The 14245-nt window shown below is 40.0% G+C and overlaps 1 protein-coding gene across 9 annotated transcripts in view; it reads left to right on the top strand.

Annotated features, from left to right (window-relative positions):
* TRAK1 (trafficking kinesin protein 1) overlaps positions 1-14245 on the top strand; it is a 143093-nt gene that overhangs the window by 36567 nt on the left and 92281 nt on the right. For all 9 annotated transcript variants that reach the window (XM_076331006.1, XM_076331010.1, XM_076331011.1 and 6 more), the window contains exon 2: positions 13544-13836. Coding sequence is in view for 2 of the 9 variants with exons in the window: in XM_076331003.1 (XP_076187118.1) it covers positions 13544-13836 (293 nt within the window). In the remaining 7 variants the exon portion in view is untranslated. The remainder of the gene's footprint in view (positions 1-13543; positions 13837-14245) is intronic.

Below are 14245 nucleotides of genomic sequence, written 5' to 3'. Positions count from 1 at the left end.
GCATTTCAGCACTGGTTCATCCCACTGAGAAAATGGCAGCATGCCTTACCCAAATTGCATAGAGATCATCTGGGCTGCGGGCAGAGGCTGTGCAGGCAGCTGGTGTGGATTTAGGTGGCTGTGGAGTCTGGACTGAACAGCAGCTTTGGAGGAAGGGCATGAGTGGTGGAACTGCAGATCTACAATGCAAACCTGTGGATCTGTTAAAAGAAAGAGAGCTCTAGGAAGGTTCTGGTGCAGCTTGTCACTATGAAGACATTCACCCCAGAGGGGCTGTTCTAGACTTGCTGCTGCTTAAAAGCTGGCTGCCTTTTTTAACTGTAGGACAGTAGCTTATTTTGGCCTTGACATGTCAGTTGCTGGTGTTGATGATGATGGAAGTTTACAAGGGAATTTATTGCTAGGCCTGAGTCACGGGAAACTTACTGTGCTTCCCATTTTGGCCATGGAGATTCCAGGCTAATAATGAATATCAGTAGGGTATTTTGATGATGAATTTTTATTTAATAATATAAATGAGGTATGTGCGCAGTGTTTTTTCTTCCTTTTCTGTTTCCATGGTGAGGGACATGTGTGTGAAAGCTGAACTTCGCTGCTGTGGGCCATGGGACCTTACAGAGACATAAGAGCGCACAGAAGAAGAGTGGAATATTATAAAGCGATGATTTCAAAGTGATGGCAAAATATTTTACTGAGGAGAACAGAAAATGGTTCTTATTAGAAGTTGGGGGTCGTGTCTTTGCTGAACCCTGCAGTTGGTACAGATGAATAAACAGTAAGTTTCTGAAAACCGAGTCTGGATCGCGAACAGCAAGGGAATTAAGGGTGGTCTAGTGTACCCATGTCTCTACCCTGCAGTAGGAATAACTACAATGTTTAATTCCCTGGTGGGAATTAAATTCCCCCCATCCTGGTGGGGGAAATACTGCAATTTTCTCTTTGGGATACAGTCTTGTCTTTTGCTTGAACTATTGCATAAACTGTTTGGCCTGCTATGTTCTTCTGACCAAAAGGATGACCAAGAATTTGTTAAAGCCAAAACTGTTATTTGTATGGGGCAAGTGATGGCCTGGAGATCTCTGCTGCATTGGGCATGCTGTTTAATGTTACTTCAGCATTTCTTGCTGAAAATTCCGTTGGACCCCAAACCCTCAGGCAGATACACTGTAATATGTCACCTTTCTTGTGCTTAAATTTAAATCAAAAGCTTTTCGACATGAACCGTAGAAGGAGTTAAATAGGTTGACTTCATTTCAGGGAAGTCAGTGCCTGTGTAGAATATGGAAGTATTTTTCTAAAAATTCTCTCTAATTTAATGATGTGATGTGCAGCCCTTTCCAAGCAAGTTCATTTTTCCCTGTCTGCCACACTAAGTTGCAAGGGAGTGCTCCTCAGACCTTCTTTAATAGCAAGGAGAGTTTGATATTCTCTCTTGACAGTAAAAGAGATATGATAAAGCTTTGAGGTCTGATGCTAGAATGTATTGGACAGAGAACCTAAAATTAATGAAGTGAAATTGAGGGTGTGCAGTCTCAAAGCACTTTTTAATGTTACTGGCTTCAGCTGTCAAATCTTGGCTTCTTTTTACCTGTTTTAGCTCAGATAAGAGTTTGTATTTCGAATGAGCAATCTACACAGGGAATTTACAGAGTAGGTAAAGAGGTCTGTTCCTTTCAGGAAATCCTGTGTTTATATTCAGGATTGAACTTGTAGGCCTTGCTCTCCATTTTGCTTGTTGACCTAGAAATCTGACTCTTCCACGACTCTCTTGACAGAAGCTTGCTTCTTCGTGCACAAGCAAAAAGTGTGAAAGTCTTTAAAATAGTCGGACAATTACTTTGACTTTAGTGATACTTTCCTGTGGCGTCAAAGTTTATCATCTTCTTCAAATGTAACTGTGGGTACTGAAAGTCCAGAAGATGTTCTGGTCTTAAATCTGAGTAAATATTATTGTTATTTTAAGGAAACCGAGTATTGGGAATGATAACTTTTGCTTGTGATAGAATATGTGCATGAGTTGAGAAAAATTAATCCTGATTGTGGTTCTGAGGGTGATAGGACCTTTGCTCTGCCAAATTTAGGTCATGAAAAAACAGTTTGAAGGAAGAAATCTCTATACTTTTATTGAGAGATGCTTTCTTTTAAACTGGGGGTGGGGAACATTAGTGATAATTTTTTTTTTTTTTCAGTTGAATGAAGAAGTGCTTCAAATGCTGTGTTTTCCAACCTTCTAAACTTACATGTTGTTCTGTGTACTTTTACCTTTACCATGCGTCTGTAATATTTTGCCAAATTTGTCCAGTTCCTCTTATTGCCTGAGCAAGGGTTGCTTTTGATACTGTAGTGAAAAATTTCACTTTCAGAGACAGTTTTCAGAGAAATTTCAGTCTACCAATTAAGTTGTAGAGTACACACAGGAAAAAATCCTTGACGTAGAGGAATAAGGTTTGTCAAAGAACTGTTTTCCCTTACTGAAAGCTGGCTTGGTTGCTTGCCTGAGGCTGTTGGTATACTCAGAATGCTTTCTGACTGGGTGCTAATATATGAATAAGTCCTAAGGCATGCCGATAAGTGGGAAACTGAATTGACTGATTGGTGAGCAGGTTGGCTTGCCTAGTTCCCTTACAGTAGTTTTAGGTCTCCATGAACAGAGATTTACAATAGAGCAGGAGCTGGCAGGGGGCAGTTTGGTCAAGTGCTTTCTTGTTGCCTGTGCCATGACTCTGGTGAGTAAGTGAAGTTTGATGTCCAGTACTATCTGTTGTGCATTTTGGAGAATACGTACATGCATACAGGAATTTATTCGAGGACATCTTCAAGAAGCACCATGTTTAAGGTTATTGTGATTATTTTCCAAAATCAATTTCCAAATTGTTTGGAACCATTTGATCCGTCTGTATTGGGTGACCTCGGATTTTTAGTTTTGTGGTCCTTCAGGGAAAGCCACAATGCTGGATTTCAACTTCATTGTGTCATTAAGTAAGATAGTTTAGTCTGCAAATGAAGCAAAAACATAGCATGTATTACATTTAATTTGCATTTTTACCCCTTGGCTTGTGCTCTTCTGTAGTTCATGCTAATAATGCCCCTGGAATTTTTCTAAAAACTCTGTTCCAAAATCTTTGCTAGTGTGACTTTGACTTTAATGGCACTAAGCCATGCATAATTGGCTCAGTTTCCTAAAATTCCACAGCCGGTTGTTAAGATAAACATTTCTAGGTTCCCAAGAACACAGATGCATGTATATGGTAATATACTGGGTATACAGAGCAACCTTTAAACAACAAATTCTTATTTTCCTATTTCATTCTTGATGTTTACACACAAACTTCGTCAGCAGAAAAATGACTTGACAGAATAATTGTGCCAGTTTTTAAACTACATTGTAGCATTTTGAGAAGAGCTGTGAGATTTCGCTCCTTTGTTGTAGCCGTTGACTTCTATGGAAGCAGAAGGGAAGCAGTCCTGCGTTGGAAGGGTATGTGTTGAGATGCACCCTCATTAGTCAGCAGTTCATGTCTCAGTTGCTGGGAAGTCCATGTGACCAAGGCTTTGGTATAAGGCCCAGGATTGCTGGTTGTTTAGGAATTTGTAGTCTTGTTATGTTGCTTCTCAACACTGGTACCTAAAGTGACTTGTAAGGCCTGGCTATCCACAAGTGTTGGAGGTCTGGCTTTCTCTTTGCTGAAAAGGGCTGTGATCTGTATTCCCCCCAGCCCAAAGGTTTATAGAGGGGCTATAATTATAGAGCTTGTGACAGAGCTGGGTTCAGTTCATTCGTGTCCTCTCAAACATAATAGTACATGGTTGAAAGCATTGCTCCCATACATAACTACTTAAAGATGACAAAAGAAAATAGATACTAGGCCCAGGGATATTAACAGCCGGTTAAGAAATTGTGGGATAGGTTCTGAGGAACTCTGTACACGTTTAGGGTTGTAAGACAACTTTGAAGAGTGAGGGAGGTTCTTACTGGATAGTGCCAGTTGCTGGAGCACGTGGGGAGGCTTGGTGCCAGGGAGTGAGGGCCCATGATGCTAGTGAGCCAAAGCAGATCTTAGCATCTTACTCAGAGCAGGAATTCGTGGTCTGACTGTCCTTGGAGGTTAGCTTCCTAATAGCCCTCTTTAAAGTTGCTTCTAGCAGCAATAGGAAACTTTTAAGTTCTTACTTTCTGCAAAAAATGGCATGTCCTTACTCAACAGATTGGGTTTTGATTTGTTTCGGGTTTTTTTTCTTTTTTCTTTATCATCTTTTTATGGGATTATTCAGCTTAGTCCAAAGCAATAAACTCTGTCTGAAAGTAAGTGAATAAGGACACAGCAGGTATGCTGTGTGGTTGTGTTTTGGATTTTGTGTTTGGTTTTTGTGTTTTTTTTCTTTTTAGGGCAATTTGCAAGGAATTGTTCCTTTTTTCTGTCAGCTGGTTCCTCTCACCCCTGCTCTCACTGTCTCTGTGCAATAAGAAATAGTAAAGAGAAGCAGCAGTCTTAGTTCTGTTATGTGATATTTTGTGTAAATGTTTTCAGAAGGACAGCTATTAAAATTGGAAATAATGACACTTCTCCAATCCTGTAAAACAGCATTTTTCAAAATTTCAATTATACCAACTCTATGTAGACTCTTAAAAGTCATTGTAGAGGGTGAGAAATTAAAAAAAATCCTCTTGTAATAGGAGAAAAACAATAGTAATGCAAAACAAGATTAAAATCCCCCCTCGGGTTTTAAATCATGATAAATATCTGGTTTGAGTCAGTCTGTTCTTTGTTTAGGGTTACTTGACTAAAACTCTTGGCCCTAATTTGTTGGCAGTTGGGTTAACTGTATCTTTGTTTAAACAGTAGTAGTGGTGGGGGGAACCACCATTCTAGCATGGTCTTTCAGCTGTTTTCGCTGCTTTCCCTTGCTCTTTAGTGTTGTCCTGAGGAAGAAGGTATGGCTTGGCTGGCGGATCAGGGTTTTGGCTTGGAATGGTAATGTATTTTAATTTGAATATCTTCACCTACTGCATGCTGTCTTAGGCCCAGGCACTGGTCAGTGGGGTGGTTGGGGTGGTTTTGTTTTGTTTTCCACTTTACTAGTAGCTAGTTCATGTCTAGTGTATTTGTGCTTCTCTCCTCTGGTCTGCTTCTGCTTCTGGTTCTTCCTGTGGATAGGAAATGAGCTCAGGACTCAAGAGCAGACACAGTGGTGTTACCTCCTCTGCTGCATTTCAGAGAAATTGGGGTCATCCCACAGCTTTTCCCAACTAGTGGAAAAGCAGTACTGAATACTTTTGAAAGTCTTTGAGGCTTATGGAGAAGTAAAGTGGGGAGTTTCATGCTTTTGTGGTGTATAAACAAGCCACACTTTTCAGGTTTCTGTTATCACTGTTCCCATCCATACTATTTGAGGACCTGGCTTGCTGCTGGTGTAATAGTTTCCCCCATACATGAACTGTTTGACAAATCTTTGATAGCTGCCTTTTTTTTTAGTGGTATGAGGAGGTAATGCTGGTAGGCAGCATATGTGTTAATGTACTGAAGCTGGTGTTCACGTAGTTTAGCTTGTGTATTGGCTGTGTATGAGGCGGGAGTTCATACATGCTAAATACAACAGCAACCTCATCCCAAATGGTTTGGTGGTTTGTTTGGGTTTTTGTTTGGGTTTTTGGGGTTTTTTTAAGTCATTAGATCCTTTCCTTCTCTTCAGCAAGTATTGGACCATGCCCCTTGGACCCATCTTGTATTGATCTACCTCAGTGAGCACCTTGCATGTGCATGGGTGTGAATAGAAAGTACGTGTCTGAGGTGTTCATAGTTTGCATTGCCATACCTCTGAGCTTTGTTTTGTTACCTGATGAATTACTTGTTTGACTGCATATGCAGTTCTCATGGACTCTGTACTAGTGGTGGTGGTCAAACAGCTTTCCCTTTCCAAGACCACGTACACAGCATGTCTAGCTAAGATCTCCCAGACAGTAGCGTGATGCACTAATTTTTAACTGTTTTCACTTTCATTTGTTCACAGGGGATCGGGGGGGGGGGGGGCAGGGAGGGCAAGTTTGGTGGCCTACATTAAATATAAGGAGAGGGAGCTGTAAAAAGCTCCCAGTGTAATGCGAGTCTTGCACAAGGAAGAACTATTTATAGAACCCTGCAACATTTGCCTCAAGGAACTTCAGAGCAGAGAGGGGCAGTGTTACATAAAGCTGGGTGAGAGCACACTTGTGCACTCACAGCTGCAAAGGTCAAACCCAGGGCTTGTCTTACAGTATGCTTCCAATCTCCCTTGGCCTGAGGGAAGAAGAGACTGATGGGCTCCTTCTGAAGGCCAAGTCCTACTGGTGAGAAACTTTGGTTTGTGGAGAACAGTGAGGTGTTTTTCTTTCTCTTTTTTTTTTTTTTTAATGGGGCTTTCTATTTGTCATGTTTTGACTTGCATTAATTTTTGAGAAAACATGACTGTCTTGATTGATGACTTAATGGTCAAATAAGGCCAAACAAGGTCACAGCAGCAGCTTTGGGGAACTTCAGATTAAGGTTTTATGCTTTACATGTTGATACTACCGTTTAAGTATCTTTTTGGTTATTGCTGCTGCTATTCTGGCTTTTGTTCTCTAGTGGTGACTCTTTTATTCTAAATGACTTTGCCATACCGCTGGCAGTTAGCCAGGTATTGTTCTGGTTTTGGATGCCTTCATCTGCTTAATACTTGTTGGTTATGAGGCTTTATAAAAAGTGATTCTAGAAAGCCTTCAAATCTTCAGCTTGAAAACGTTCTTTAATGGTTTTGTAGGCAGAAGAAGCCCCTCTTTGGGGAGGCATATACCTGAGAAGATCCTTCATAGCACGTGACATAACCACTGGGTGTTGATATTTCTCTGAAAAGATTGCATTTGGCTAGGCCAAAGAGTTCCTAACCCCTCTATGAAAAAGAAAAAAAAAAGCATGGAATATAGTTTAAGCATAATATAAGGCTTGAGTAAAAGGGTCTGTGTGATGTTGGGGTAGCAGGCAGCTTTGGTGCGACTGCCTTGGTCACTGGATGCACAAACCCTGTTAAGAGAGCAAGGCAGTGTTTCCTCCAGGGTAGTCTAGGAAAGGTGTTTGATTAAAAGGTTCTTAAATGGCTTTAAAACGTTGGATAAGGATGTAGTCTAGAGTTGTCCAAGATGCTTGTCCATTTAATTTGCTGTAAAAATAATGGATCTCTTCTAACATGAGAAATGCAGTATTTGTTTTTATGTAAAGTGTTTGAAGGTAAATGAACTGCTTGTCACATTCTGTCATTCATCTATGACACTTTGACTGTTTACGTCCCTCTAGTTAGAGGTTTAACTAAGCAGTCAGAATTCTGCATATGTAAAAGCTAGCTCCTGAGTGGAAAATAAAACCCCATGATTTATAAGAGAGTATATAATACAGGACAAGATTAAAACAACTCAGTAAATTATTTGGGATCAAATTCAGTCTTTATCTAAAAGTTAAATAATGATTTTTTATATATATATATGTGTGTGTGTGTAAAAGCCAGACTTAGTGCAAATGGTTGTTTCTTTATGGTATGACAAAGTGTGTTTAAATGGATGTAGGCATTTTGACTGGCTTTTGAGCTCACCCACTCGGTGAAGAAATTGTTTTTAAATTTAAAAAATTGCAAACTTTTGTGGATGCAAGATGTGAATTAGTAAAGAAATAAGCAAGTTGAATGCTTGAAGCAAGACTTACTAAGTTGCTTTGGTCAATTCAGTGATTATTTTCCAAAACACAGACTGAAGACTGTATTCTGAGTTATCAAGGGTAGGCCAGCATGTTAATCTATTTCACAGATTAGACAGACATACAAATTGGCTTTGATTTGCTCCAGTGTCTGCATGGGGCATTTTGCATCTGAAGAAAGTTTTTTCATGTAAATAAGAAGCTTGAGGGTTCTTTTTAAAGAACTTAGTAAAACAGAGGTGTTTAGTGGATTTACAAAGTGATGTACAAAACAAGGAAGAACATTTCTGGTGGGAGTCTTGCAAGTACATTAAAGGGAGGAATTTGCACACCCTGAAACCCTCTGAAGTGTTTAACCATCGGTTAGTTACTAAATGAGAATTAGTAAATTAGTAAATGAGAATACAGGATCAGAGCTCTGTAGCTCCAGGCAGATGCTAAGAGTGGAAAGCTCGCTCAATCCCTTGGTACCCTGAGGTTCTGTCTAAATTAGCAAATACTTTGGTCAGTAGGGATGGATGAGGAGATCAAAGTTGTTGGCACTGAAGCTTCTTAAATCTTCATTACTGGTTTGGGTGGGTTACTTTAGATTAGATTTAGCTTGGCACCTTGGGCTGAATGTCCCACTTACCTGTGCAGTTTGGAGCTTTCTGAAGGAGAAAAATGTCATAGGTACACGCCAGATGACCTTGCAGTGATGTAGCCCACAGGGTTATTTGAAGTCCCGCATCCCTGTTTGGCAGCAGGTTGCGTTTGAAGTGTATCTTGGAGCGGAGTTTTCAGGTTCTCTTACTCAAAAGGGAATGGATTGTTCATGTGCACCAAAGTTCTGAAAAAACAGCTAGTTCACAGTAAATGGTTTTGCTTCAGAACTGTGCTATTGCTCTAAACCAAATAGCCTAGTTAAATTAAGTATGAGAGTGTGCATAGCAAAAGGATGACCTAGAAAAAAGGGAAAGATTTTAGTCGGAAGCAATAGAAGGATATTTTTCCCCTCTTTTAAGGAAGTATTTCTTTAAATTCGCAGATGTTTGCAGTGGTCAAACTGCCATTTTAGACTAAGGAATAAAAGTATTACTTGAAGCACCAAATCTGAGCTAGATAGATAACTAAAAATTGTTCAAAGCTTAATAATCACCATAGGGTGCAGCCTGTGGCTCTTGGGTAGCACATCATTTGTAGGAGTTCCAGACATTTTGTGACTACAGTAAATTGCTGTTGGTGCAATCTAAGATGGTGATGAGAATAATATTACAAGGTTACAAATAATGTATTTGTTGGCATTGCTGGGCTCTGGGTAGGCACATGGCTGAATAGCTCCATGTCTTTTACTGCCTTTGGGGGAGGAAGAAGGATTACTTTAACTCATTTGTGTCTCTAGATTCAGAGTTAAGCTGTGTTTAATCCTGATTGCAGAAAAACTTTATCTCAAATGGCTGTGAAAGAGCAAGTGGTTTATTTTATTTGCATTCGTATGAAATTTGTGACATATGAAACTCAACTCCCTCCCCCCCAAAACACCCTGCAAACAAACAATGAACTTCTTTTTTTTTTTTTTTTTTTAATGGCCAGTACCCAGAAATGGCTGACTGATGTGGAGATTTTTTTTTCTTTACCTCCAAACCCTCAAATCTTGGCTCTTATCTGATGTAAATGTGTCTGTTAGCTTTGAACTGCTTTGCCTAGGTACTTACAGCTGGATAACTTTTTTTAAAGTGGAATGCAGTGCTGGCTAACTACAACTCAATTTTTGACTTGGCTTTTGTAATCTGGGCTGCCACAGGTACACTGTAATCGGTACCCAATGTACTTCTTGATCGAGTCTAGTTACACTGCAGTCATAGTCCAAACTATTGTGTAGGTGTACTATTAGATGACAATGGCGTTTGGTGTATATAGAACTTAAGCTCTTCATACAGTAATCACGCAGACACTCTATTTTAAGCATTTGTTGGGTTAGACCAAAATCTGGGTATTGTACAGAGAAGGTGTGCAGGAGCAAGTCTGTGTGCTTACATCATTGCTCTTAGGAAGTACAAGATTTGAATGAGTGCCTTTAACAAACAGCTTACAAATAAGGGTTTTTTTCAGAGTAAAATGACCTGCTTAAAAACATTTAGGTGATAAACTTAAGGGAATCGGGATCTTTCTGTGAACAGTTTTACACTGAAGAATTAAGTTCAAACATTCCAAATTAAGTATTTCTTTAGACCTAGGTCTGTTTACTGGCCCCAAACTGCCATTGTATTTAGACTGGTAGAAATGGTGCAATACAGCCACTGAGGCAAAAGCTGAATTATGTTATATTAGGTAGAAGACGAGTTATTTAAATCCTGTATGCAGGCTGCTGTTGACATATACAGTAGAAATAATGAAATACATTGAATTTTCATCAAGAAAAGTCATAATCTGACTTGCAAATTGTGTACTTGTTTTGGATGTCAGAAGGAGTAAATACAAAACACTGCAAAAAATTGTATGGTCTTTTGGATGTCAGAAGGAGTAAATACGAAACACTGCAATAACAACTTGTGTCATCTTGTTATGAATACTGTATATGCAGGTGAGACTGACTAAAGAATAATATTTAAGTTTTGTATTTTGTGGGTATAGTAGCTACAGTGTCTGTTTCTCTTCATGGCTGTTTTGGCAATCTGGTAAATACTGCTCAGCTGTAGTTTGTTTTTCTCTTCTGCAACAGGAAGATTTAGATGAAAGTTTAAAGGAAAAGTGTGTGCCCCTGGATTAGGTGGTAATATTTGCCTTGCAAGAGAGGCCATGCAAACAGTGCCTCTACAGATTTGATAGAGTCTGAACAACATTTTTCCACTGTGTGTATGGAAATCGAGGATATTAAATAAGTCTGAAAGGAAGCAGGCATACACATTTATGCCTGCTTTCTTCCCTCCATGATACAAGGTTTTAAGATCAAGGCAAATTCTCTTCCTTAATCCAGAACTTGACTATCTCATGTAGAAGTTACATGTGTTTCTGCAGCAGACTGACGTGGGGGTTTTTTGGGGGGTGGTTTTTGTGGCTTGTTTCTTTTTTCAAGCTCTATTTGTTTATAGTTTCCATAAGTGCCAACAGTGGAGCAGCTTGTGTGAAGGAAGAGCACAGATGACTTTTTGTTTCTGAATGCATCTCTCTACTTGTTTTTATCAGTGACAAGGCAGAAGCTGTTGGAGTGCAGCTTACAGGACGGAGAGAACTGGGTCCATGGTACCTCAGCAGGGTGAATGTTAAGCTGGGTGAAAGGGGAGAGGTGAAACTCATTCAGCACAAACTTCTAACGCAACTTGCAATGTAATGTTCTGGCCAAAAGTATTTTTGGTGAGGGCTGTGTGGGAGATAAAGTGGTGAATGAGTAAAGGTGATCAGGTATGTCAGATGTTGAATGTCAGTGTGTCCAGAAAAGTTACAAGATCGCAGATTCCCAGAACTCACTTGAAGACTTTTACACACAAATCACACTTTGGTTATCGGTGTTACTTCATTTGGTAGCATTGTTATGTTGCTGGCTTCCTGTAGTTGCTAAGGCAGGGCATGGGGAGGAGGGGAGAGCAGGGCAAAAAAAGCTGAAGAGTACTGTTAATGCTTTCAGTTACTTACTCCCAGACATGCCCTTGTTCATAACAACAGACTTATCTAACAGTTTCCCAAAACAAAATGTGATTCACAGATGTGTGGTAGCAAGTAGGACAAAATGGAGCCCTTTTCATCAGTCAGTCTGTGCATTTCCAGTATATTTTCTTGTTTATAGCTTAAGCTGTTTCTATCTTCAACACAGAGGGAAAAACGAAGATTTGCATTTTGATTCCAACTTCACTTGAACAACTAATTTCTAATATCAGTAATCTCCCTCTTGTTACTCCTAAAGAGCCACTTGAAAGGGGATCATTTAAAAAATAATCGGTACAAGTGACCCCATTGTTCTTTTCAGTATGTACTGTGATAGTGCAGGAATAATGGGTGCTCTGCAGGGGAACCGTAAGATTTTCTGTTAAAGCACTCGAGTGAAACTTTCTCTTCCTGCAGCTGCCACAGTAGAGTACCATTTGTATGAGAGTATGGTATCATAAATTTATCATTTGATTTAATCTGTTCCAGTAGCTATTACGATCATTACAAAATACAGGTTTTGAGCCTCTCAGTGTGAGAACTATTTCCAGGTTAAGTGATACCATGCAGAAATACAAATGTATGAAATTGAGGAAAACTTAATGAAATGTCGTTTTGTGTATGGGGTGGTTTGTTTGTTTTTTTTTTTTTCCCCCCCAGAGTTAATATTGCCCATCTGTTTTCCAGTTGTGGTGTTCTGATTCAGTGTAAACAAGTCCTTGTTGAGACCCTCTGAGAGGGGGAGAGAATTTTGCTTTGTTGTTCTTATGCCTGTGGTGAAAGGGAAAAATAGGTTGAGAAAACATGGTGCTTGTACAGTGTTACAACTTTGTTGCAAGGTTTCTCTGAAGCTTACTCCCAGAAGGTCTAGAATGCATAATCTGTATCTTGACAGTTTAGAGACAGAGGCTTGAGTCTTGCAATGAGTTTCTAGAAATACTACCATGCTTTGGTGAAGCGATAATGTTATTTACTAGAAATGCCAGAAAATAAGATGCCAAAATCCTGAGTATAACTTTAACAGCAATATAAGATTATCGGACATGTTCCTAGAGATTAACGAGAACCTTTTTCATAGGATTCTTCAGAAAACTTTTATTTCTGGTTCTCAATGAAATGCTGACCATAGCATTTTCTGTTGCTGCGTTTGCATATTGTGCTGCATCCACACCTTCTGCTTGCAGACCAGTGCATTTGTGTCATCTTGCTGGCTGTCTTTTTGCTTTTCCCATGTAGTCTGGGTGTTCTTGTGTGGCCTGTTTCCTGGCTGCTGCTTATGCCTTGTAACTACTATGTTTATAAAGTCTTTTTTTCCCACCCTTCAAGTCCTTTCCCAAGTCTGGTTTTCTGCAATCCCATAACTGTATTTTCCTTTCCTAGCAGTAATAAGCATTTGCATCTTTTCTTGGTTACTGCTGATAACCAAAAGCAGTATCATACCACCAATTATTGCAGTGCCTTTAGCCCCTTACCCAAAAGGTTTGTGAAGTTTTTGCATAGGAGGTGCTCTTCTTCATTCCTTCTCTGGCCCATTTAATCTGGCTGGGGGCATTGGTATCTGTCTTTGAAGGATTTTGTTCCCTGTTTGCTGCTTCCCAGTGCATCAGCCTCAATAAGTGGACACTGCCTTAACCCAGTGCACCTTGAGCTCTGTTTCCTGTGCACTCTGTAAAGGGAGCAAAGATGCCAGCTGGCAGTCTGGCAGTGAAGAGCCAGGCTGTGCAGGGTGGCCCAGTGGAGAGGATAAGCCTAGCCAGAGTTACAGTATAAGCTCCTAATCATTTCTGTATTGTTTGCTATCAGTCAATTTCAAATGATGATGTTATTAAAATACCAGTAAGTCAACCAATGATGTGCAGTCTGTCTGTACAGTGTCACTCATGCAGCAAGCTGGGTTACATAGAGCTTTCCTTTGGCTGGTGTGAGAAAGCTAGTTGGTGACAGAGCCAAGGTGGATGGACTGTGCTTACCCCAAGTTGGGTTAGGCAAAAATCTGGATATTTAATCAGCTGTTAGTAAATAACACTGTACAAGGAATAGCACTTTCCTACCTGACATGACTGTGCAAAGATAGGCAGCTACTCCATGAAGACTGTTTGGTTTTTAGTATTTGCTGAATTTGTCAGGTTAAACTAATGTTTAAGAAAAAGAAGATTATCTGTTCTGATTTATGCTGTTTGGAATGGCTTGAATTGAACATTTGTTTCTTTTGTGTTTTGCAGACTTCTTGAAGCCAACTCTAGCAAAGAGAAAGAGTTCTGTTTCTGCCAGCCAGACCCAGTCTCCAGTGCTGGTCCCCCTGATGGCAGTTTGTACAACCCTGTGAAACCTGCCAAGCTGGACGCCACAGCTTTGCACGACTGCACTTTGGCCGCCACTGTGCCTCCTTCGGAGCTGTCGAATCATGCAGTCCTAGCCTGTGACACAGGCATTCACGAAGAGCACTATGTAAGTGAAGCAGTGGAAGATGATGTGCCAGACTGCAGAGAGTACAGAGATGCCTGCACCATTACTGGTAAGCAGTGAAATCTTTTATCTTGGGAAGGATATGGAAATGTATAGTTAAGCTTCTGTTCTTAAGCTGTTGGTGAGATACTTGGTTCGTAGACAATGCTGCTGCTGTTCTGCACATTTTTTCTTGTTTAAGAAGTGATTTCACAAGCATCTGGATTTTCAATGAAAGCAGTTTGTAAGGTTTAAGGCTCTTGCAAACAGGCTTGACCAAACCAAGATACTATACTTATGTGCTTGGGAAGTCAAACTATTTGAAGTTTGTTTGGAAAATGTCCTGGTCTGAACTGAACTGAAAGTCAGGAATGAGGGGAAGGAAATACTGCAGCTTAAAATAATGGAATGGTTGTCCTAATGTTCAACATAATTTAGATTTTTGTTGATGTGAGAATTGCTTTGTGTGAGAAGGGGAT

This window comes from Aptenodytes patagonicus, chromosome 2 (genome assembly GCF_965638725.1).
Source record: "Aptenodytes patagonicus chromosome 2, bAptPat1.pri.cur, whole genome shotgun sequence".
Taxonomy (NCBI): Eukaryota; Metazoa; Chordata; class Aves; order Sphenisciformes; family Spheniscidae; genus Aptenodytes; species Aptenodytes patagonicus.
This window is presented reverse-complemented; position numbering and strand designations above follow the sequence as displayed.